Source organism: Limanda limanda, chromosome 6 (assembly GCF_963576545.1).
Source record: "Limanda limanda chromosome 6, fLimLim1.1, whole genome shotgun sequence".
Classification (NCBI taxonomy): Eukaryota; Metazoa; Chordata; class Actinopteri; order Pleuronectiformes; family Pleuronectidae; genus Limanda; species Limanda limanda.
In genome coordinates, this window is record NC_083641.1 from 15,490,227 (window position 1) to 15,516,593 (window position 26,367).

General features: G+C 41.7%; 1 protein-coding gene across 1 annotated transcript in view; it reads right to left on the bottom strand.

Moving 5' to 3' along the window:
- Positions 1 to 1,563: 1,563 nt before the first annotated feature.
- Positions 1,564 to 26,367, bottom strand: part of dner (delta/notch-like EGF repeat containing) — a 61,892-nt gene continuing 37,088 nt past the window's right edge. Inside the window, exons 2-13 of the mRNA XM_061073505.1 lie at positions 25,440 to 25,784; positions 25,243 to 25,340; positions 20,904 to 21,067; positions 17,466 to 17,614; positions 16,653 to 16,806; positions 15,493 to 15,606; positions 9,055 to 9,288; positions 3,799 to 3,921; positions 3,147 to 3,260; positions 2,795 to 2,926; positions 2,454 to 2,700; positions 1,564 to 1,675 (exon numbers count right to left, since the gene is read on the bottom strand). Coding sequence (XP_060929488.1) covers positions 1,564 to 1,675; positions 2,454 to 2,700; positions 2,795 to 2,926; positions 3,147 to 3,260; positions 3,799 to 3,921; positions 9,055 to 9,288; positions 15,493 to 15,606; positions 16,653 to 16,806; positions 17,466 to 17,614; positions 20,904 to 21,067; positions 25,243 to 25,340; positions 25,440 to 25,784 — 1,986 coding nt within the window. The remainder of the gene's footprint in view (positions 1,676 to 2,453; positions 2,701 to 2,794; positions 2,927 to 3,146; positions 3,261 to 3,798; positions 3,922 to 9,054; positions 9,289 to 15,492; positions 15,607 to 16,652; positions 16,807 to 17,465; positions 17,615 to 20,903; positions 21,068 to 25,242; positions 25,341 to 25,439; positions 25,785 to 26,367) is intronic.

Genomic DNA, 26,367 nt, shown 5'->3' on the forward strand with positions numbered 1-26,367 from the left:
TGGACCAGAATTACTTTTTCCTCAGCAACAGGTGTTGAAAACAACACATGGTAAACCTTAACTAAACCATTAAGACAGTTATTACGCAATATTAAGATATTTTTGTTTCACATTTTAATGCAACAAACTATCAAGACGTATGAATTATCATACACAGAGGATGAAGCTCTCCTGTAGCAGCTGCAGAATCAATTCCGAGCTGGTCCTTTGCTGCATGTCTTACCCACAATAAAGGCTAAATACCCCCTCCCAAAAAAATTGCAATAATAAAATCACATTTCTCTGTACATATGTACACATGCAATTTTAGCCTCATTTAGAAAAAGCAGGTAACACACAAGACACCGGGAGAGTTGCTGTAGTCTAAGTTCACTTGATTCTTTATTGTTTATATCATTCAACATAGATAATAGGTAATCATGTGGCTGCTGTGTTTAAAACGAGAGAAAGAAAATATTAGAGGATTAGCTGAACGTATCGGTAAAACATCTCGTGACCTTGAGGGGGAAACAACACAGCTGCACAGAGTTTTCCATTGGCAGAACACAGAAGCACAAATATTCTGGAGTAGATATCATCATCCTATCATTCTTCCTCTTCCTCCTCCCCCTCCTCCACTCCAACAGAGAAACTGTCATCCAGAAACTATTCAACACTGTCAATACTAGAGGAGAATTTGTACATTGGGATAAACAGGTAGACTGAGTAAAACCCACTATGTTTCTGTGCACTGAGAAATATACCTACACTACCTATTGTCCTAAATATCACTGAAGTACATACAGTGGCATTGGCAGGGTGACAATACTCCAGTAAACCCACTTTCTTTACTATTCGTACACTTGCATGTAAATAACAGGACAATACTGTATGTATTAAAAATAAGGAAAATTCAGTGCCTATAGCATTTTATAGATGTATTTGATCTACTGACAACAAATGAAATATTTGGCACAATCTCGACAGAGAAAAATACAATGCAATGAAAAAAAACAAAAACATAACAACAAACAATCAAGTACAAAAGATTTTGAAATAATGCCGAGAACATCAAATCTAACCATGCACGAAGTAAGGCAACCTACAGCAGAAGTTTATTTTAGATATAGAAAAAAGATACAGTTTATGCACCTGTGAGCAGTGCACCTATTTCTACAACACCTGTAAGAACTGTTGTCAGAGCTGTCGCAGTTTAACGCTAAGAAATGTGGGCCCCTGTGTTTCTGCCTCCACCTACACACAGAGGTTAGATGTTGTGTCGCCCGTCATCAATAACTTATAATGTAAAGAATGCTCTTATGCTACAATAAAGCCTTATTATGGACTTTGACAGGAAAATAGACGTATCAAATTCCATTTTTTTTTTAAACTACAGAATATGTTTTTTTGTGTGGTTTTTTTACATTCAATTTAATTTTGTTGTTTCTTTCCATAAGAAATAGTTAAATACTTTATACTGACTTCCATTATGCATGTGAGTGTGTGTGTGTGTGTGTGTGTGTGTGTGTGTGTGTGTGTGTGTGTGTGTACATGTGTACATGTGCAGTCGTATGTGGTTGTGTTTTACAAATCCTTCGTCTTGATGAGGGTAACCAGCGGCTTGTCATCAGGACTGTAGTCTTCGTAGGCGATGGGGGTGGCATCGTACATGGCAGGCCTGGCCTTTTTGCCGAATCTAATGAGAAAGCATCGACACCAACTGTTCATCAGATACGATTTTGTAATATTAGTGAATCGGTAAAATAAGAATATTATAAAATAAAGTAAAAATGTATGTAGCAGAGGACAAGATATCCTGAATGTCTGCTTAATTACCACTGGATACTACATTATACGTACTATCGGTAATCACACCACCTTGTTACACCTCAAAGTTAAACCACAGACTAAATATACAGATGGACGACATGACAACTCCCCAAAAGTGAAGCCTAATCGTCTCGATAGCCACATATAGGCTGGCAGAATTGGTCACAAATACTGCCTCCTCCATGTTATTGGATGGAGTTACACAAATAGATTTTTCTCAAAAATGGTTTCTGTCATTTTAGGTGATTAAAAATCACACTGATGTATTTTCAAATGTTTATTTTTTGGATAGGTTTGGTTTTTATCAGTCGAACGTGATGGTCACGCTCGTGTATCGGCAGGACCTCCGTACCACATCTCCAAAAAGACGCCGGGTCCAAATGTGCAAGATGACAGCATTCCTATCTGGGACATTGTGGCTTCATTTCTGGATAGTGGGAGGCAGTGGAGATGCATCATCTTTATGAACAGTCTGTGGTTCAGACTGTTCTGTCGATCATGAAATCACATTATTAAAATGGCCACATTTGTACACAATGAGAACACATAAATAATACCAGACAACACCAGACGTTTATACACAAAGTGTGCCACCACTGTTCCATAACAACACTTATACTTTGTATACAAGTCCTGTTACTGACCTGGCGTGGCGGATGGAGGCGATGGCGTTGCTGAACTCGCTGTCGATGCTGCGGCAGTTGTAGAACTCCTGGTAGGCGTGGCGGGATGAGCCCTGGTACTCGATGCGGCTGATGCGGCAGATGCCCACGATGAGGATGATCAGCATGAGAACGAAGGCCACGCACAGCGCTCCGATGATGATGTAGAGGGAGTGTCGGGGCATGTTGGTCAGAGAGTCCTCAGTGTGGGCTGGCTTCCACTGCAGGTCTGAAAACACACACACACACATAAACATCCAGCTTTCCACAGGTCTCAGTTTAGATTAATAGCTGGGCGGATCATTTCTGACAGGATGACTTACGGATCTCGCAGTTGGGCCCCACCCACCCAGGTGGACAGTGACAGGTGAAGCCATTTGATTGGTCAGTGCAGGTGCCTCCATGGTGACAAGGGTTGCTCTCGCAGTCGTTGACATCGACCTCGCATTCCTCCCCTGACGGAACAAGAAAGGTGGCGTTCAGTTAAATCTCGTGCAAGAATGGTGCCAAATTACAGAATTGTAATGTGTCGCTATTATTTCGCTAAAGAAATATTTGTGGAATCAGATGCTCAACTCTTATCTTTTTAGTTTTTCTATTTATTGAATCCTTTGTGGAAAATCAACAACAGGCAGCTGATCTATTGGTTGTCAGGCTGATCGTGGCAGAGCTCACCCAGGTATCCAGGAGGACAGGCACAGGAGGCGTTGAGTCCTGTGCTCTCACATCGGCCTCCGTTCTGGCAACGCACCTTCAGACATGGGTCCTGATAGATTTCACAGTGTCTACCTGTACACACATATTTTGTCACAAAAACAATGAATTATGTTTCAACAGGCTGGTTTCTTCACAATGTCAACCTTGCATCAGTCCCTCTATATTACGGCTGAGTATGGAGTGTTTAAAAGGCGTGAGCATGCAAGTGAGTCATTCAAATCCCTGCTCTAGCCTGCAGGGGCAGTGCTGAGTACAGACATTAACACACACACACACTTGCAGCTTCAACTTTTATGTAAAAACTCAAGAAATCACATCGAGATGATAAAGTCCATCTGATTGTTAAAGTAATTCTTTCTTCAGTTTGTAACAAATCAGGGTCTTAGCCGTGACTTCAGTATAATTTAAAGTATGACCTTCAAAAAGTCCCTTGTTAGTGAATGTGTAATGAATACCAGGTCCACTGTTGGATTGGTACCCAAGTGCACACACACACACACACACACACACACATACAAAGTATACTTCTCATCTTATTGTGTGTACTGTGAAGCTAGAACGTGTCTAAAACTAAGAATAATCACACACATTCAATCACATCCACACATACCTTCAAACTGTGGTGTGCAGACACACTCGTAGGCGTTGATAAGGTCCTTGCAGGTGGCGTAGTTCTGGCAGGGGGCCGACAGACACTCATTGTACTCCTCCTCACAGTACAAGCCATGGTAGCCTAAAGCAGACACAGAACAGAATACATATTAACAATGTTCTCACATCATTCAGCATGTGATTCTACTGCATTGTCGGTGCAAACCATCAGAGAATAAACATTTATTGATCAGGGAAAGGTTTTGCTGAATGTGTGTGTCTTATTAGCTGTGATTAGCAGTTGGTTCCATTGATTCTGGTGGATTTAAGAAATTAATCTGAGGATGAACAGTGCACAGTAAACCTGCAAATACAATGTAGTTTAATTCAGTTAGAGACAGAGATCTGATTCTGAGAAAATCCATTTAGTTATGCATGTGTTATATAGTAAACACATGTGTACTGTAGCACGTTGTTCAAATCCACTATTACCATGCAGCAGCAGCAGCATTAGACTTGGTAAATGTGGTTATAACTGAATAAAGGTTCCTTGTACTGCACAGCCACCACCTACTCAGGAAATCTGAATTTATTACAAATTACATAATTCTCTAACCAGATCTTTTGCTCTATTTCACAGTTCACACTACCATGACATTGCAATGCAACCATAACATTTGTCTATGATGGTGTTGTAGTCAAGAGATTTTAAACTGGAGCCTCTTAGTCATACATTAACCTGAATGAGTTACATATTCCTGATCTATAATTTCCCTTGTATGTGATATGAATTAAATGAGATATAAATGTGATATCAGCTCCTACATTCATTTTTGATGCATGTGAATCATGATCCATCATCAATCATTAAGCCAAAAAGAAATTTGGCTTAAATGCACAAAACAACACAGAAGCTGAAAGTCCAACACGCATCTTCATCTTTGGATATTCTGATAAAACTCCATTAACAGCCATAAGTTAAAGACGACCTGTCCTGAGTTTCGATGGCATTGGACATGAGGTCAGATGACATGCAGTGCTCTGTGTTTTCCATGGGATGGCAGCTGTGTACTGAAGCAGAATAAGCCTGCATCGTCGGAAAACATGGTCATTGAAGGAGGAGCAGACGATCGTGCTTCTTCTGTTTTACCTCAAAGAACAAAGTGTGTTGAAAAGAAGATATGGCAAACCTGAGTGCATGTATTTTATTTGAACACAGACAGTTTGTAGCTACTTATATTGTCAGGGACCCAGGTGGGACTGTTAAAGTGAGCAAGTCAGTCTCCGACAATTAAATGACCTTCGCTGTGTATTTCAATCAGCATTAATAATTCTGACAGATAGCTGTAAAGTTTGTGAATGCATTGATCTAACATTCCAGCTCAGAAATGTTCCACCATCTACTTCTGAGGGACCCAAGACCAGCAGGGGGCCGATGTCTCTCGAGTCCGTCCATGTCTAGTAAGACAACATGTTCTCATTAGCTCCGCGCTCCCTCTTTACCTGACTGACTGTCTCAGCTGGGTCCCAGCACTGACAAAGTTTCAACAAAGCCTCCCCGGGCCACAGCTGATGTGTGTTTGAGGAAGGAGAGAGAGTGGGGGGGAATTTATTAAGAGCCCGGCTGGAGCCTCTGGGGTCCACTCTGTGAAATGCCAGAGAAATGTCAAGTGCCTTCCAACACTGCATTCTGCGTGCTGGCAGCCTCTCATGTGAGCTGGATTACAGCAAAGTGGAGGACGGATCCTTCTACATATCAGCCCCCCCGGCGGCTTTTCCTGTCAGACAACCGGCGGGCGTTTACACAACCCATACACACCATCGTCCTCACACCTACACAAGGCAGACAGGCGCACAAACTATTGTGGTCCTGTGCTCACAAACACACACCAGATGCAAATGTTCACACCCAGGATACACACACAACACATTTCACTCGTACCTCAGACACCGGCTGGCATTCTGATGAGGTGGAGAAAAGGTCACCGTCGCTCCACAACTCTGTGTGAATGTGTGTGTTCGCAGTAATGTCTGCGATGCTAATTACGAATAACCAATTTCACCGATCCCATTAGACAGGGCTGTCTCAGTAGAGACATTGGATTGGATGGCAGTATCTGCCCAATGAACATCGTCATAAACACAGAGCCACACATACACACACATGCGTAAACACACACACACACACACACACACACACACACACACACACACACAAGGCCTCACAACGGGAACCAGACAGCAGAAGATGAGAGAGAGACAAAGGGAAATGAGGTGAGGCAAACGGCAGGAAGATAAAGACAAGGAAGGACAAAAGGACAGGCAGGAAAATATATGAAAGAAATGCAAAATAGAAAAACAAAATAAGAGCGAGGATGTGGTGTGAATAATGTGTCATATATCTGAATAATTGGAGAACAGTGAACAGCTGTTCTTAGTCAAAGCATCTGAATAAACATGAAGAATGTCAAGTATGGAGGACGGATTATTCCGTTAAGCACAAAGTCTTTTTAGTCCAAATATTTTCAAGGTTTGGATATAAAGAAAATGTCACTGTAGAGATTAAAACTATGAAGGCACAATAAAAATACCAGAACAACCAATAATTTCAATGTTAAATGCAAAATATGTAACTTCGGCCACAAGGAGTCTCTCTATCAAAACAAAAGACCTAGTTTGGGATCATGGAAGTTGTTGTCTTCACCATCCGTGCAGATATAAATCTACCTGATGCAACTCAGGCACAAATCATGTTCATGGATGAGGTCATGTGTTAAAGGTTTTTTCCTGTTGCACGGCATACAACAATGAATAATCGCTATCAATTACAAGTTAGGGCGTAATTTATAATAGTGATTTAAAACGATTCAATTTAGTTTGCAGCACTAACAAAGACCTAACACACTATATAACTGTAGCTACTTTGGCTACAAGCTATCTGGCTAGTATGAGATATAAATAATGATTATTTCTAAGGTACATCAAGCAAATATTCAATGGTGACAGATCTAATAATATTCCTTAGTAATATGTTGCTTGTCCCGGATTTTATAGCAAAGACAGACAAAGCCACGGGTTAAGCTGATATGTCGCGAATAATAGGCGACCAAAAGGAAAAGTCGCATTACCTTTGGTCTGAATTTAAGTACACAAGTCAATAAATTATAAAACATTGGTCTAGGTCTGTTTTTAGAGATCTTAATTCAATTTTAAGAATTGTTACATATTATCTTTAACACTATGTCGTGAAGAAGTAGCCTTGAAGGGATCAAGACTGGTACTTGCTACATTTGACTGACAGATGGTATAAAGTGAGGGAGCAGGACAGGCTGAAAGTCAAATCATATATTTGGGCCACAGGGAGAGTCATCTATCAGCGTCCCAGCAAGATAATTGCAAGACGATGGATAATGATAAGTCATCATTCCACTCAATTGATTCCATCTTAGGAGCATCAGCACCAGCGCTCCAACCATCACGCTCTAAAAATAACTCATCAGTCCGACAGACTCTATTTACTGGTACTCAGAGCCTGGGTCAGTGCTACAAGTGACTGTGCTTTTATCACTAACCTATGTGCACATTGTGAAATCAGATTTATTGTGGTGATAGAGACAATGTGAACATTCAGCAGGTTTATAATTGCAACAGAAGGATTTCTGAATGAGCTACCACAGCCCAGAGGGTCCAGGAGTCCTGATCCTAAAGCCACAGCTTGAGTGTTTCTTGTTAGAAGTCTAAGGCCCACGATTTTCTTAGCCAAATGTACGCGTAGGTACCTGGATGCATTGTGCACATTATCATTCACATACTTGCGCTGTTATCACCCGTGTTTGTCACAAATTCACCTTCCTATTCATGTTTCTACTTGTCAGATTTCCAATTACTAATCCCTGTGTCATTTCAGAGTCAGCCACTCCTCTCCTGCTCTGCACATCCACACTGGCTCCACCCACATACGCACCTGTCTCCAATCGACTCATTAGTTACCACCAGTATATCTGCCTGCCAGTTTCCTTTGTCCTCTGCCAGATCGTTAGTGTTTCGTACCTTACCTTCCAGCGTTTACCTACCTTACTCATCGCCTGCCTGACCTCCTTGTTATCTACCTGCCTGTTCTCTGGACCTCTCTCTCGCCTGCTCCCTGTCGGACATTGTTTGCCTTTGGACTGACCACCTGGCTCCTGACCTCGGCTCTGTTCTCTGGATTCCCCTGTCGCCAACTCCCTACTGGTTCTGTTTGCTTCGGACTGTCTGCCTGGATCCTGACCTCTGCTTCGTAATAAAACCAAGAACTTTGCTTAATCCTAGTCTGCTTCTGTGTCGTTGCTATTGGGTCCACGCCTGCCATTTCTGCCGGCCCTGACAGTGTTGGTGGAATAACTCCACTAAACCAGTACCTTAGCATGTTTGCACTATTGCATATAATTGCACTATTCCTTTTTTTTCTTCATGTGTATATATATATTTATATATATATATATTTTATTTTCTATTTAAAATTTCTATTCTATTTTATATTATTTTTGCTTTTAATATTCTGAGCATTGCTATAAGAGAGCCTGTGACCCATGCATTTCATTGCAAGCGGCTGCATAATGTTATTGTGCATTTGACAATAAAATCTTGAAACTTGAAACAGAACTCCCTAAAGATTGTACAGCGCTCCGCTCCGAGTCAGACTGATCTTTCTGCCACTCACAAATTTGCATGCAGTAAACATAAACAAAGATGGCAACACTCGTCAGCATCAACATTTGGCTAGTGTTAACATCAAGATAAAAGTAATTTGTAGGTGGTATTTCAGACAAAATCAGACACATAATGGAAATAGCATTACTTATCTCGTTCTACCAATGTGGCTCCGCTATTTCTGACGCTGATAACCTGCCCACAGAACCCGTCAAGGACTCGCTACTGCCCCCGACCTTTATGTGGGTATTGCCTCTTGCATACAAAATGTGTAATTTCTGAGGACGTGCACAACATCAGCACCAAACAGAAACAGGATACGTGAAGTAGGGATCGTGCGTTCACATAGTTAACGTCAAGTAAATCCCAGGCCTAAGAGCTCAGTCGTTCTGATTGTGTTTTAATTTGTTCAATTCATTCTTAACTATGAACATTTGCTGCAACTTAACTGCAATTCAAACTTAACTTACTCGAGATGATTTTTTATGCGACCTTTGGCTAAATTTAACCGACGCTCACACTGCAGCAAGAAATCGACAACACCCACAGTCAAAATCACTGATGTCATGAAAGTGCAGCTCACCTGGGACACACAGACACCTGTAGCTGTTGCCTATGCTGCGGCAGACACCGTGGGCGCAGGGGTTCAGGGCGCAGAAGTCCACCAGCTGAGCGCATGTTGGGCCGGTGAAGCCTGCTGTGCAGCTGCAGCCGAACCCCAGGGGGCCGGGACCCTGGGCGTAGCACGTCCCGTTGTTGTGACAGGGGCTGGAGGCGCATGGATCAACCTTCTGCTCACATGTAGCACCCTGGAAACCTGCAAGAGGAGTAAGATAGACCATCAGATAAATGTACAGATTCCATTGCTAATTTTAAAAGTCTTAACTGGCCCTGCACCCAAATACCATTCAGATTTATTGACCAGGTCCTTCCCCTCTCAACCACTAAATCACAGGTCTCACTTTGTAGTAAAGGGTGACTGAGCCTTTGTTATGTTACAGTACTGGTGCTTTACTGCTCTCTACTTTTCGATGCTCCAAGCACCTGTACCGTAAAACTCAAATAAACAAGCATCATATTTCAAGCAGCGACTGACTTGTCCAGGTTTTCACAAACGATGACTCACTTTACCGCAGCAACTAACTCTGCTCGTTTCATTGTCAACATCTGTTGTAGCTCCGCTCACAACCAATATTGCCTCTCACCCAATGTCAGCTGGGATTGGTTCCAGTTCACCTCTCAACCCTCAAGAGGAGATCCTGTATATGTATAGGATGGATGAGTGGACTTTTTATTCCCACTGTTCTATTCTAATGTTTTTTTATATGGTGTGTGTGTTGTGTGTATATTTATTCCTTGTTTGCTGTCTTTCTTAAGTTCCTCTCTGTTTTTCCACAGTTGCCCACTGTGGCTGTAATTGTTAAAAAACGAAATTATTTTTAATCATAAATAAAGAGTCAGTCAGGAAGTGGTTTGATTCTGTCATCTCCTACCACCTCAGAGTTAATGTTCTTTCTTTTATCTTTTCCTCTTCATTGCGAGAGCAAAAGTAAAAACAGAGCGAAAGCATCTCTGCAGAGATATAATTTTTGTTTTTCCGAGAAATGTCATTGTGTTGCACCAGAATCTCTGGTGATGTGTTTTCTGTGGAACAATGCATGTGCACTCCATGTCCCTGTGTGAGTGACTTTGTGTGGTGAAGCCACTGATTTCTTCTTCACTATCTATGTGGGCCTCCGCTACAATCACCTATTCCTTCCCCTTCTAAAAATAACCTCTTTTCTTCACCTCCTCTGTTCCTCTGTCTTCACCTCCCATGAGGACTGTCATTGTGTGGCAGCTCGGAAAAAGACTGCCGCTGCGTTACGTGCACATGCTTCGCTGTCAGATAGTTTGTGTGTGTGTGTGTGTGTGTGTGTGTGTGTGTGTGTGTGTGTGTGTGTGTGTGTGTGTGTGTGTGTGTGTGTGTGTGTGTGTGTGTGTGTGTGTGTGTGTGTGTGTGTGTGTGTGTGTGTGTGTGTGTCCTCTGATATGCAGTAACAGTCGTAGTAAATCCCTGAGCTGACTGCACCCTCCATTGAGCTAATGAAGAGATCCCTCTCAAGCAGCCATTGATCTGCAGGAGTTTATTTCACCGCGTGAGAACATTTATCATTCAGCAGCAGAGAGACAGGAGCAATCTGCAGCAGTCTCCAAAGCTTTCTCTTCTCTCCTCTTCTTCTCTCCCATCCTCTCCTTTGTTCTGCTTCAGCCTCTCTTTTCTCCGCTCCTCTGCCTCCCTCCATACTCCCTCAACTCTTCTTCCCATTCTCTCGTATACGCTTTCAAACATACACAGATGACGACCCCCCCCCCCCCTGCCCTTGCATGAATTCAATTTGATGGTTTGTATTTGATCTGTCATGGTTTAATCTCCTGTTTTTCCTCTGTATTTAAAAAAATGTCTCTGTGTAAGCAGATCTGTGGGCACATCCACGTCTCTTTCTCTGTTTTCAGCTTATTTGCTTGTACATCTATCTCTCTACCTAGATGCACACACACACACACACACACACACAGACACACATTGTGACATGAGACCTGTCCAATGCTGACATACAGGATTCTGTTCATTCTTGCTTTTGGCAGAAAAAAAAGAGTTAACAGTTTAAATTTAGCCGGCCTGCTAACTCCCCCGCCCTGCCACTTCTGACTGGAAGCAGTCACAGTACCGACACTCACACTGTCTCCTCTGTTAGTGTGTGTTAATGTGTGTGTGTGTGCTGAGAGTGAGATTAAGACTCTAGAACAGACGACGAACCTAAATTATTATGATTAACTTTTGAATATCCATTCATTCATTATATAAAAACCACTTATCCGAGTCAAAGGACAGCCAATTCCAGCTGATATTGAACGAGAGGGAGGGGGATGCACCCTGGACAGGTTGCCAGTGTATTACCGGGCTGACACATAGAGAAAAGAAATCATTCACACCCACAGGCAATTTAGAGTCTCAAATTAACCAAACTTGCACTTCTTTGGACTGTGGGAGGAAGCTGGAGTAGACAGGAGGAAACCCACACAGGCAAGGGGGGAACATGCAAACTCCACACAGACATTTCGTGGTCGGTCGTCAAGTTTTATCTCAGAACCTTCCTCTGCAACACAACCACCACTGTGCTATACCCTAACTTTAGGCCACATGTGTTTTGTACACATGTCTGAAGGTGTTCGCTTAGAGCAGAGGTCTTCAACAGGGGGTCCGCGGCCCCTAGGGGGTCCGCAGAGGTACTGCAGGTGGTCCGCGAAATCTTTGGTTGATTAGACAATTTTTTAAATTTTTTATAACTTTTTTTTATTTTCCCCACAAATTTAATTGTCTTTCAATACACATTAACATGCATCCAACATATTGTGAGGCTGATTTGACCCTCTGCTTGACAACCTCCATCCATCCAAGTGATAAGTTGTGTGCTACCCATCAGGGTCCGACATCTCACTAATCTGGGAGTTTGTGTGCCATCCACAGATGAGGATTCACTGTCTCTTCTACATGTATGTTTAAAATAAAAACATGAATCTGTGAATTACTTTAATAGCTCAGTGTTGTATGCGAGATGTACAGTGGGTACGGGAAGTATTCAGACCCCTATAAATATTTCACTCTTTGTTTCATTGCAGCAATTTGCAAAAATCAAAAAAGTTCATTTTATTTCTCATTAATGTATACTCAGCACCCCATCTTGACAGAAAAAAACAGAAATGTAGAAATTTTTGCAAATTTATTAAAAAAGAAAAACTGAAATATCACATGGTCATAAGTATTCAGACCCTTTGCTGTGACACTCATATTTAACTCACATGCTGTCCATTTCTTCTGATCCTCCTTGAGATGGTTCTACACCTTCATTGGAGTCCAGCTGTGTTTAATTAAACTGATTGGACTCGATTAGGAAAGGCACACACCTGTCTATATAAGACCTTACAACTCACAGTGCATGTCAGAGCAAATGAGAATCATGAGGTCGAAGGAACTGCCCAAGGAGCTCAGAGACAGAATTGTGGCAAGGCACAGATCTGGCCAAGGTTACAAAAGAATTTCTGCAGCACTCAAGGTTCCTAAGAGCACAGTGGCCTCCATAATCCTTAAATGGAAGAAGTTTGGGACGACCAGAACACTTCCTAGACCTGGCCGTCCAGCCACACTGAGCAATCGTGGGAGAAGAGCCTTGGTGAGAGCGGTAAAGAAGAACCCAAAGATCACTGTGGCTGAGCTCCAGAGATGCAGTAGGGAGATTGGAGAAAGTTCCACAAAGTCAACTATCACTGCAGCCCTCCACCAGTCGGGGCTTTATGGCAGAGTGGTCCGACGGAAGCCTCTCCTCAGTGCAAGACATATGAAAGCCTGCAGAGAGTTTGCCAAAAAACACATGGAGAACACTCCCAGACTATGAGAAATAAGATTCTCTGGTCTGATGAGACCAAGATTGAACTTGTTGGCGTTAATTCTAAGTGGTATGTGTGGAGAAAACCAGGCACTGCTCATCACCTGCCCAATACAATCCCAACAGTGAAACATGGTGGTGGCAGCATCATGCTATGGGGGTGTTTTTCAGCTGCAGGACGACAATTGAAGGAAAGATGAATGCGGCCAAGTACAGAGATATCCTGGAAGAAAACCTCTTCCAGAGTGCTCTGGACCTCAGACTGGGCCGAAGGTTCACCTTCCAACAAGGCAATGACCCTAAGCAGACAGCTAAAATAACAAAGGAGTGGCTTCGGAACAACTCTGTGACCGTTCTTGACTGGCCCAGCCAGAGCCCTGACCTAAACCCAATTGAGCATCTCTGGAGAGACCTGAAAATGGCTGTCCACCAACGTTCACCATCCAACCTGACGGAACTGGAGAGGATCTGCAAGGAAGAATGGCAGAGGATCCTCAAATCCAGGTGTGAAAAACTTGTTGCATCATTCCCAAGAAGACTCATGGCTGTACTAGCTCAAAAGGGTGCTTCTACTCAATACTGAGAAAAGGGTCTGAATACTTATGACCATGTGATATTTCAGTTTTTCTTTTTTAATAAATTTGCAAACATTTCTACATTTCTGTTTTTTTTCTGTCAAGATGGGGTGTTAAGTGTACATTGATGAGAAATAAAATGAACTTTTTTAGATTTTAGCAAATGGCTGCAATGAAACAGAGTGAAAAGTTTAAAGGGGTCTGAATACTTTCCATACCCACTGTATGTTTATAAATGGCAGTGGCATGGCCACCCTGTACCTTGCACATGTTTAAATTAAAAACATGAATATATGAACCGGTGTAATATTTGAATAGCTTAGTATTGAATGCACAATATCAGGGTAGTTATGTTGAACATGGCACTAGGTCCAGTTTAATATAAAACACAATTTTATGCAATATATATAGTAGGGGGTCCCTGCTCCATCTCTCCACCTGTTTGGGGGTCCTTGGCCTGAAAAACGTTGAAGACCTCTGGCTTAGAGAGTTGACATCTTATACTGTATGTGAAGAAAAACATATACAGATACCTGAGGGACAGTAAAGGTCAATGATCAAACTTTGAATTGCTTCATCATCAAATTAGTTGTTTTAATTAAAGTTTGTTGGGCATTTGGAAGGAAAACGCAAAAACTACAGGGGTGATTACCACGTGATTTGGGTCAGGGAAGAATCCAATAAATGTTGGTGTGGATCCTGATCTGGACCCTGGCAGATCCAGGGGGAAGTAGAGGGGAGGTACTTCACAATTCCAGGTGTCCTCCGATGCTGCTGCTGTGGAGGCGGGGTCTAATATTACCTGCCTGCTCTGATTGGATCAGTGAACTCAACTCTAGTTATTGATCATTTAAAAAATTTGAAAAACAACATGAATCTAAATATCAATGCTTTCACATTTGAAGAGCCAACATGTCGTCCATTATATACAGTTCATGTTTCCTTATACTATGTCATATTGAATCCTTCCATAAAACATGGCTTGTATACATATAAACATGTTTATTATCGCCCAATTGTTCAGAGCAGTATTAACTATGGCTGTATTCTGTTCAAGTGCTCCGGCAATTAAATAAATTGAAAGATCTGATCCTTTTTAGTGTCACAGACGGCTTTAACCTGCTGCCTCCTGTAAATAAACACACAGATTGGTCATTTCTCCAAAAGTCCAAGTTCAGCTCAGACGGAGCATTATCTAATAAACCCATGAAATTTCTGAAGGCGCCCTCTCAACAGAATCTCCTCACACTAATTAGGGGTCGCTGGCATGGCTCTCTCCCCCGCTGACAGAGCTGATTCCCTCATTTTTTGAAAGTGAACAAACAAAAGGTGGTTTGTGAATTATTTTCAGCTTTAGAGACCATATTTTTTTGGGGAGGTTTTGGCAGCCGTAGTTTAACAATACAGCCAGGAGTTCCACAATGACTGAGACCTCCTCCACAATGAACAGACCTGTGCGAGCTGTACCATCGGATGATTTTGTGATGAGGTCCATTGTTTCCTTCTCCTTTCCCCCCTGTATTCTGCATGTGTGTATGCACACAAACAGTCTGTACGCAACTGTTTACATCGGCACATTGTGTGTGTTCATCGCAAACGAGAGAAATGCTTTTCCTGCAGAAGTTTTGCGGCCACAGATTTCCCCAGAGAGGCTGATGCAGGTCAGTGAGGCTATGAAGACTAATTAGAATAGAAGAGGAAGGTTTAAATTAAGCATCTCGGTGGCACAGATACTGTTTAACACACACATACACACACACACACACACACGCACACGCACACACACACACACATACACACACACACACACACACACACACACACACACACACATACACACACAGCCTCATTAAATGTTCAATTTAAATTTGCATCAGAATATAAAGATATAATTGAAAAAACTGACATAATGTGCAGTCAGTACCTCCGTCAGTGTTTCTGCCAGCTTCACTAATTTGCATCTCCCACACACACACACACACGCACAAACACACAAACATGCAGTAATGGGGCTCCTACCTTCGGGACAGTAGCACCTGGGCCCTGCCAGGCTGCTGAAACAAGTGGCTCCATTTTTGCAGGGATGAGAGAGGCAGTGGTCGACCAGCAACTGGCAGCGCTCCCCTTCATAACCTGAGCAACACACGCACATCTCAACATACTGCATTTGTTTAAGCTAAATCTGCGTGTTAGTTTACAGGCTAATAACGCTTATAACAACTGCTCCTAAATACACAATACAAATGTTATCTTATACATGGCAGGTGACTAAATGACAGATTGTCACCTTGCAACCCAGAGCAAATGCAAATAAATGTACATATATCTTGTTCACATTATATAAATTCTGTTTTTATTATGTATATTATTTCAATTTGAATATGTGCATGTGTATATATTGCATGTTAACGTATTTATTACGTTTATTGATGTTACCATTTTATATTTCCCCCCATTTGCTGTTGCAACATGTGCCTAATAATAAGGATAATCTTATCTTATCTTATCTTATCGTATCTTATCTTATTATAAAACACTAATCTATAGAACAATAACATTATGGAAAAAAAAATGTCATTACCATCATTGGTACACAGTGTACAAACATATAAACATTTAAAACTGGAATCGTGTTTTGTTGTGTTGTGTTTTTTTTCCGTATTATTGATCAAATTTAATAGAAAGAGTAGCAGCAACCATGGTGGCAACTAAAATGAATCTTAATAATGAAATACAGAAATATAATCTACAAAATGCACTGATTGGAGCCACCTCTTGAAACTAAATTAGACAATGATTTGATCTTTTGTCTGTTTAAACGTTTAAACCAATTAAACTGTTTTTCGTTTTTCTCATTTGCCACTCACACAGGGCTTGTTAGCACAGTTCCCAGTAGGGGCATGACGGGGCTTCAGATGCCACCTCTGACATTTACCTTCACATCAGAGACTAGAAGCTGGAGGCTTGCTACAATAAATCTGACAAGACCAAAGGTTTCATACACACTCTGCTCTTTTGTACTTATATAGAAATTAGAGGGGTTTCTGCACAGCTCTTATCAAACCATCAGAGAACACACAGTCAGGCTCACAATCTCCGTTGGGCTTTAAAACATGTGTAACTGTTGATCTCAACACTTAGAGCTGGCATCAAGTACACATGGACAGACACACACACACCTGAAGTGCAGCTGCATGTGAAGTTGCGGCCTTCCCCCCCCTGCCTCACGTCTGTGCAGGTGCCGTTGTTGTGACACGGCCGGTGGAGGCAGGCGTCAAACTCCTCACAGAAGATTCCAGTGTAGCCGTCCTCACACTCACAGAAGAAAGTGCTCTGCAAAACACACACACACAAATTTCACATGTCACAACAATGAATACAATCATTCATGAGCAAACTCATGCTCATTATTGACCCTCACCAACTAAATCTGATTAAAACTCCCCCAATGTAAGTAAAAATATCTAATCATATGCACATCTGTTAGTTGTGGCATTGCATTGTGTTGCTCTGCTGTTGTGTTATGGTTCTTTTTTGTTCTTCCTGGCACCTGGTCTCTGCTGTTAAGTGAGACTAGAGGAAAGTTTTTTCTGCTCTTTGTGAATAATGATGCATCACTGAACGTAATGATGCAGCTGCAGCTTTAATGTTGAAGTAAAATGTGAGAATTATATGGAAACTTTGTTTTGCTTATTTTGCAGTTGCACTATGGTTACAAGGTGTGTGGTAGCTTAGACCAGTTGTATACAAAGAGCAAGAAGAAAGATGAATATCATATAATCACGAAATATGTACAAATGCATGTTTCTATATAGATGACCTCAACAAACAAACTTGTAATAAATGATCCTACTGTTAGATTTTCTATTCAAGTATAAAAACACACCCCACTGTTTTCCTTCAGTGTCTCTCTCAGCTTCAATCACATTTAAATTCAAATTCTTTCTTGATGAGAGGAAACTTTTGAGGATTTAATTCAATGGCGCTCTCACCTCAGAGGGCTGTGTGATACATTTTCCTTTCCCCGAGCACTGAGGGTCACTGAAGCTGCTGCCGGGCTCCACACAGCTGCTGGCCTTCACTGTCAGGTTGAGGCGCAGGGTGACCTCCGGGGCTGTGGGGGCGCCCACGTGCATCACACCTAGCACAGAAGAATGGAGGGTCTCATTCAACGAGTCTTTTTTGTATTCGGTAGATATTTATATAAAAAGAACATACAGACAGGAAAAAACAACAACTTCATGATCACATCTGTCAGTTGTTCAAATGTTGTGGCTCTGAGGATGAATATGCTGATCTGTGTGAAATATTTCAACAAATAAATGGGTGTTATGATTCATGGTCCTTGAAGGATGTATCCTGATGATCCCCGACCTTTCGCACTAGTGTCACCAGGAAGCTGACATTTGTGGTGAAATTGGTGAAATTTCTTCACAACTATTCCAAGCTAATTAGCTCATGATAGCTGTAATGTTACACCAAGAAGGATACATTACAAACATTATACCTGCTTAAGATCAGCATGTTAACTTACATGTCTCCACTTCCTCCTCCTATCTAGAAATGAAGCCAAAATATCCCAGATATGAACGGCGCAACCTTGGCCAGAGTCCGTGCAGCTGTCAATCATGATCATCACATCAAATAACTAATTAAAACCAAACTTACAGGAACAATTTCAACATCAGCTTGATAAGAACTACCTGAAATTAGAGAAACCATTTTAGAAAAAAAAGTATTTAACATGTATTTGACTTTTGTCTGGTCCATGCCCCATCCACTAATAAAGAGGAGGCGGGATTGATAACCTAAATTGCAGCCAACCATCAGGTGGCAATCAAGAATGTCGTCCATGTTTATATACACATATCTGATGTCAACATGTAGCATTTAGCCTGCAGCCTTATTGCTGTTATGACTGTGGAATCTCAGCCTGAGCAGGTGTTTTAGAGCAGATTTGACATGACTCCTCTCCTGACAAAAACATTGTGCTTCAAAAGAAAGAAACTAAAAGAGTTCTGAAGCTGTTTACTGTGACCAAGATAGAGCGTGTGTCTCTCCGACTCGACTCTCTCTGGGTCTTTAAGTCTAAAACATCTTACATCTTCGATCAAAGCTGACAGCCACACAGGCACTTGGATAAAAATACCCTCATCATGAATATCAACTGACATTTTTTGAGCACTTGAAGCCAATGAGCTGTGAGTCAGTGACGTGGCGTCAATGACGTCAGCTCCTTAGCCAATCAGAGAGCTGATCAAACAGCGTGTGCTCCTCTGTCACCACTGACCGAATGATCGTCAGACCAATGACATCAAGTTCGCACCTGCAGAGTCACTGCACCTTCGAATCGTGAAAGCGCGTCGACGAATCTCAGACACGTGTGGAGAAGGAAATGCAATGTCACCTCAGAGCTCCTCCCTCTTCACTGATGCTTTGCACAGATTATCATGGCTCGAGCTCACGTACGCAAGGTCACACGCCCTCAGGTCTGCACGCCACATCATTGAAACTGAGTGAACATGTGAGTTGGTGGTTTTGAACCATTTCTCAGTTAGTATCCAGCCTGACTGCAGAAGCGGAGAGAACGTGTCATTTCTCCCCTCTCCTGCAGTTTGACCTTCGTTCTTCCCTCCTTCTGCATTCTCTATCCGTCTGTCCTTTTCTCTAATCCCTGTTCGTCTTGCCTCCTCTTCTTTCCCGTCTCTCTCTCTCTCTCTCTCTCTCTCTCTCTCTCTCTCTCTCTCTCTCTCTCTCTCTCTCTCTCTCTCTCTCTCTCCTTATCTGACTCTTCCTCTCCCCCACCCTCCATTATCCTCCCTTCCTTCTGACTTAACTCCTCAATGTCCTCTCCACTGTCTCTCCCTGGTGAAGCGGAGGAGGCGTTGCCACAGACATGTCAAGGTCAGCAGACAGGCAGTGGAACAGCATCAGGTATGTCGAGCCCACACAGGGGTCAGCCAGCCCTTCAGTCAAAGAGTGAGACTACACTCACCACCCCCCCCCCCCCCCAGCACTCACTGCAGCTCACATACCTGTTTTTACCACACGTGTGTGAAGCTCTGTATTCAAATACAGATGGCAAATTGCATAAATATATTTTTTTCAATCTGCTCATATAATATTCTGACTCATATATGCAAATATTATGTGATTCTCCCCAATGATTTGTAAGGAATAAACGCTATTAATAAAATGTATTCAAATTTATTCCCCCTCTGATGATTTTGGCTCAGTTGTGAATGAGCTATTTGGAGAGGTTTCCGGACGTTTTCTATTCAGACTCTCTAAGCTTGTAGGATAACTATGGCACAAATTAAGGAATAAAACCAGAGATAATAAAAGAAGAAAATTGAAATGACACATTTTCCATCTCTGTGAATTTAAACTGGTTTAAATAGGGATGATGACTCATTTAATAAAAAATAGATTCTAGTTCATACATTTATTTTGTATATTTTTTTATCTAAGCATTTTTTTTTATTGATAACTTCCTTGTTACTTGTTATGTCCCATTATAGATTTATGTCTAACTAACACATTTTTCATTAACTCCTTAGTGTTTTCACAGTTGCATTTCATTTTTGAACACAAAAACTCACATTAATCCAATAAATTTACCCATATTGTAGAAATTGACATGTTTTAGAATTAATTTATAAATGAGGTTTATGTTCTATATAAATAATCTGAAAGAATCAAAGAAAACTCTCAAATCTGTTTTATTTTCATCTGGTCTCTATTAGTGAAATCAAGTGAAGTCAATTTATTTATATAACACATTTAAAACCACAAAAGGTGAACAAAGTCCTTCACGAAAACACATGCTGGCTGAGATCAAGACAAAAACAGTGTGGAATAGGAAAACGATTGAAAAGAAATGAATATTAATGACTTATTATTGTTTTATACTTATCCTTTTATCTTCATATCATTATTATTCGACTGACCTGATTGTTTGTGTGTATGGCTGCAAACTCACAGTAAATGGATGATGGAGCTTTGAAAATAATGTGGTTGATAGTTTTATTTCCGCAGGCTTTACCTGGGCTGCAGCTTTTACCACTGAGTTCTATCAAGCTACAATAAAGCCACAATCCATCACCTACGTTTGGCCTTGATGTGCGTCACTGAGGAAACAGTAGACCAATCAGAAGCGAGGCTCTCGTTTGATTTACTGACCAAGCTCCGGAAACAAGCCTGTGGAATGAAGATGTAAAACTATATTGAGGTGGTTAAAAACACAAATGTATCTTTTTTTGGAATATCAAACTGTCAAATAAAACCCTGCACTGTGACAGTATGAAATAAAGAGCCTATAAAAGTTTCCCCTGTCAGGCTCTTAGCGCATCTTGGTGAATGATGAGGCGCCTCTCTGTATCGAATAGGAGTCAACGACGGTATCATTCAGGTGATTGGGGGAGTCTTACTGAGGAAGTAATTCTGTCCCAGGGGCAGTGATTGGTCCGGCACCACCAGTCCATCAGGAGCCTGCAGGAACCACACCACAGTGCCGTTGGAAGTGGACGAACGGAGGAAACCCTCTTCATTCAATCGCCAAAGTTCTGGAGCTCCGCTGGCATTCACCACCACCCTGGTGAGATAAATGAAAAATAGGGGAAGGTGGAGGATGAGGAGATACAAATGAAGGAGATTCAGAAAGAGGACCTGATGATGGTAGCTTTGGTTTATGTTTCTTGAGTTTAGTGCCGACTGCCAAATGGTTTTAACTGGTCACAATTCTCAGCTTCTCTTCCAGCAATTATACTGGAAGTTTGGAATATTCACAAATAATGGATGGGCAAGAAATATGTTGAATATAAGAAATACAATCCACACAATGTAGCACAGCCAGTGAGCACTTATCTGGGCATTTTAAACTGTATTAAAAAGTCAACAAAATCTATATAAGCAAGATTAATGACCTGGTTCTCTTTTGGTTAAAGGACAGTTTGCATTTTGTAGATTTACATTTTTGAAATATTGCGGTTCATGGAGATATATAAAACACTTAACTTTATGCCAATTATCCAGACGCAGATGATGCAGATGACAAAATTGTTTCAAGTCATCCATTTACAAAATCTTGTTGGATTTCCGCGAAATATTCTGAGCACACTCAAGCTCCCCAGAGGATAAACTCTTTTATGTGAGCTCTTTTTGAGCAGCAGCTCTCTGGTTGTCAAAAGGATGGTTGAGGGTAATTTGATAAAATACCTTTAATTTTTCAGATTCTGGACACATGTTAGTGCAGGTAACATTTTAAGTTAAACTGATGAGGTTTCATTGTAGTTGATCAACATAAATTAAGAGTTTTCTGGCAACAGTAAGGATTGAAATCTGTGAATACATGAGTGACATCAACACAGCTATTCACGGATAACAGCCATTAGGAGGACAAACCGTTTGAAGGTCAACATTCCCACAATCCCCTAATGAGATGGTTTTCTTGGGCAGAGCGAGAAGAAAAACGCAGACGATGTTTCCTTCCAGAGACTCTGAGCTCCAGCAGCTGCCAGTCAAACAAACACCAGCGTCCAGCTGAGGTACCACATCGAGTCGTGGTAAGAGAGCGACCATATGGTCAAGAGGTGCAGAAGAGCTAGGGCGGTAAGAAGGATGCTGAAGAACTTCAATGAGGCTCCTCACCAGTTAAATGCTTTGAAGCACCCCTCTAACCTCGCTCCCATACCTGACACAACCAGTTTCGTTTTAACAAAAACAAATAGACAACCAGCAATTATCCTCTCAGCCCTTCGCTCTTTCTGTGTATTTTGTGTTCTAATGTGTGCTTGAATAAATAACAATAATTATCAATCCCTCTGCAGTGCTTTTTCAACAGAGATGCAGCTGAAAGTACTTTGCAGAGAAAGTGAAGGTTTAAAATAGCAGCTGGATGATGTGTTAAACTCTTAAACGTGTTTATTACTCTTATCAGACATCTCCCAAGTAGCAACACACTCAAGTGTTAATGACGAGCTGTTTGATTTATTTTTAGAAGATGATGCCTTCTAAAGTTTGGAACCAGAAAATAAAAGAAAGTTGACATTGCGTCTTACTTAAGGACAGAAAAGACCTCGGAGGCAAAGTTTAGTTCAGGATACAGGAGGATATATCTAAGGTCATGTTCACTGAGTGAGGGCGAGTGACGCTGTTGTTAACGGATCGACACGACAGCTGTCCTAAAATGTTGAGGTGAGGAGGAAGCTGAGCCTGAAGGTGAATCTACGAGCAGGGACAGAAATGTCTGCTCACCGCTGAAATGAGATTTGGGTTTGCAGGGTGTCTGGACCTAGCCAGAGGGTCGACATGAGCAGCTCAGACATCTGGGGAACTGGTTCAATTTAAAATGACCATTTGGTTTTGGATTTGGATGGCTCTGTAAAACGATGACCTAGATTTGTGCAAAGATTAATATGATACATTTTTGGAGGTATTTTCTATTTCATTTTAAAAATTGGTTGCCAGTCAGTTTTTAAGAAGTTTATAAATCATAATTTTAAAACTGTTTGCTACGCAATCTAAGGAAAAGTAACCATAACTTTTAGTCCCGGGAACTTTTTTGAAGGAGCTAAATTGTTTCAGCAGAATATTGTTCGTCTTCATTTTTGCTGGAGATAAAGCAAATTATCGTTCTTAGTTATGAACAAACAATGGCTAAAACAAGCTGTTCCACTCCAGTCCACCAGGTGGAAGTAATGTAAAAAACTATTATAGTGCTTCTTGGACTATAATTTCTGCCTAAACCTGACCAGGTTCAAGAGAAAACTAACCGAGTCTGACCAGAAGCTTACAGAAATTCTGTTTTACGCGTCCGAACCCAAGTCCAAAGCTTTCCCCAATTACAGGCATGTGATGGGCAAAAACCAAGTAGGCTAGCCCATCCAACGAGAGCTAACCCGCCAAAAACCCATATATAATTTTAGATATTTTGTCAGAAACCTGAGGTTGGGTCGGATATTATCTTCAAAATATATATTATAAAAAAAGCTCATGCTCTATAGATAGGGCAACACTGAAATAAGAGTTAACATGGGGGATATTGAAATCACTCATTCAAAACATCCAAATAAGAAAACAGAATTTACGAGTTATGGCAGACACCGATTGGTTGAAAATAAAGCACTGGAGAACTTGACCAATCAGATCCCTCAGCACTGTAAGCTGTACTTTCGTAAAGTGCTACCCCCCTGACATGGGAGTTGTTGTGGGATGAAACCATTTCCTTGAACTTAATTTAGATCCTGGTCCCTGCAGTGGAAATTTTGTTTGTATTACTTATAGTCATCTGTGTTGTTAATATTCCTCCCTACAATTGTGCTTGTATGTATTATTCTTTGCAAACACAGCAGCAGCGGCAGCAGCAGCATGACAACCACTCTCAGTCTCCTTGGGACACAGGGGCCGTATTTTGTTATTTTCAGCATCTCTAAATCCATGTCACTTTTGGATCCCTGCTTCATTTCCAAGTGGCGTGAGTGTGTTTGCATATGAGCGTCCTTCACTGCCTCAATCCCTGTGCGTGCTCAGGTGTCCTGTATAATTATACAGTATTCGGCTCGTAGCTTCGAGTCTGCAATCGTGATCGTGGCCCTGAGTTGTGCGAACCGTCTATAACGAGGAACAACATCAAGGGCATCCAGGAATTGACACTGACCAAAGCTTCTGCATTAATCATTGACCCTGATTTATCGAACCATTGTAATATTGTTTATGAGCAAACGTGGTCTGCAGAGATGCAGTACACCTGGAGTGGTGTAAAACAGCGTCTTTTGTGCCAGAGGGTTAGGAGATTCTCATGGAAGGTCATTAGTTACAAACAATACAAGCTGTGCTGTTGTCAACATGAGTTGCAGCATTGTAAGGATGTGGAGAAAATGCGGCACAAAGAAGATTCTATTTTAAGTTTTTTTCTTTGTGATGATTATGCAGAAAGTTTTCTGCACAAACATGTGTTGTTGTTGTTTCTGTTGATCTGAATCTGAAAAGGACCAGAGTAAGGCAGTTCAATTGTGTCCTTGCTTTTCATGTTTAATTGTTCAAGCTGCGATTAGCTAAGATGTGAAACAGGTTTATTAACTAAACTTTGAATCAAGTGTTCCAAAAATTATTCTTGGGTTTGCTCCACCATGTCTCTACAGTAGCCCAGAAAGGACAAACCAATCACCAGCTCTAGAGGGAAGGCCATCATATTTTAACATAATCTGAAGGCCACTGTAAGTTATCCTTTATATATATAAAACAATGGTGGTGAAGACAACATCTCCCATGATCCCTCGCTGCTTCACGAAGTCATCAAACTTGGTTTAGTTATTGTTTTGATTCAGAGACACAAAGTGGCTGAAGTTACATATTAGAAGTTTAAGCTGCAAACATCATCACCGCACTAAAATATGTCTTACAGGAGAAATGAGGAGAGTGAGGAGTGGGAATGGAAGTGGCACTATTCTCCATATTCCAAATCAGTGAAGCATCAAACTATATTTTTGCTTCTATTTTTGGGAAAAAAGTTGCATAGTTTAACTTTAATTCTGGATCCCTGGGCAAAATGTAATGAAAATGTCACATGTAGTCTGCCATGTAGACCGCACCTACTGGGAAGTTCCACTGTAGGCTACAGGATCCTGTACAAGGTAAAGATAGTGGGAGAAAATACTGATAAATGGGGGCCCAAAGCTACATGAAGCCCATGGACCCAAACCTGATTAACCCAGTCGTGCTTTGAGGGGATACCAGTCAATTATTAAAGGCACTGAAGGGCGCTCTTACTTTACAGCCGTCTCTTCAGGCACCTCCAGAGATACAGTCAAAGTTCCTGATGTCAGCTCACACAGCTCAGGACTCACACAGTGCAGACTCTCTGTCACCTGAAACAGACACACAACCACGCACAACATTTCATTTCTTTGGAAACATGCTAAAGACAAACCCACAGAAGCTTAAATGTATCGGTGAAGTTATCTCACCCTGTCTGCCTCCCACGGCACCACCAGCAGCCTCTGCCCAGGTTTGGGTTGCCATGGCTGCAGGGTGGGAGAAGCTGGCGTGGTGGTGGACGGAAAAGTGGTTGGCTCTGATGGCTGAGTGGCAGCTGCGGTGGTGGAGGCGACGGGGGTAGCCAGACCAGGAGCTGAGGGGGTGGCAGGGTCCCAGTCAGCGGCCGGCAGGTCCAATAGGATTTGATCACACCTCTCCCCCTCGTAGCCCTCGCTGCACTCACAAGTGTAGGCCGGCTCTCCCTCCTCCCCGCTGCTGCTCCGGCTGCAGTTTCCATGGAGACAGGGGCTGCTGGTACAAGGATCTGTGAAAAACTGAAATAAAAAAAGAAAATAAACAAAAACAGGAAGTGTGAGGGGGGACTGAGCAAAAGCATTATTATCTAACAGCATTTTTCTCTTTCTTCCTGTCTGCACTGCAGTCATTTAAACCAAGACCCATTTTTGTCAAAGTATCTCCATCTTTCCAGAAATAAAAACCCAGAGTACAGAGCTGGGATCACGGCTGCAGATCAATATGTTCCCAAAGTAACAACAGAGACTGTTGAAAGAAACATCTGAAAAAAGTTAACAACTTAAGCAACTTAAGGAACCTTAGACTGTAATAGACGACGCCTCTGCACTTCCTCCCACTATCCAGAAATGAAGCCCAAATATCCCAGGTACCACCTCGTGCTCAACAAATTGCGAGTCGGTCCCAGCTGTCAATCATTTTTCCAGGAATATCGTCACAATTAACCCTTGAACAATAAACTATCTAAAATGACAGAAACCATTTTTTGGGGGAAATGAATCTGTACTTTGACTTTCTATTATGGCTGGTGTCCCATCCTCTAACATGGATCATCCTCTGACAGGATTTAAGATCAATAGTCCAGCCAGCAACCAGGGGGCGATG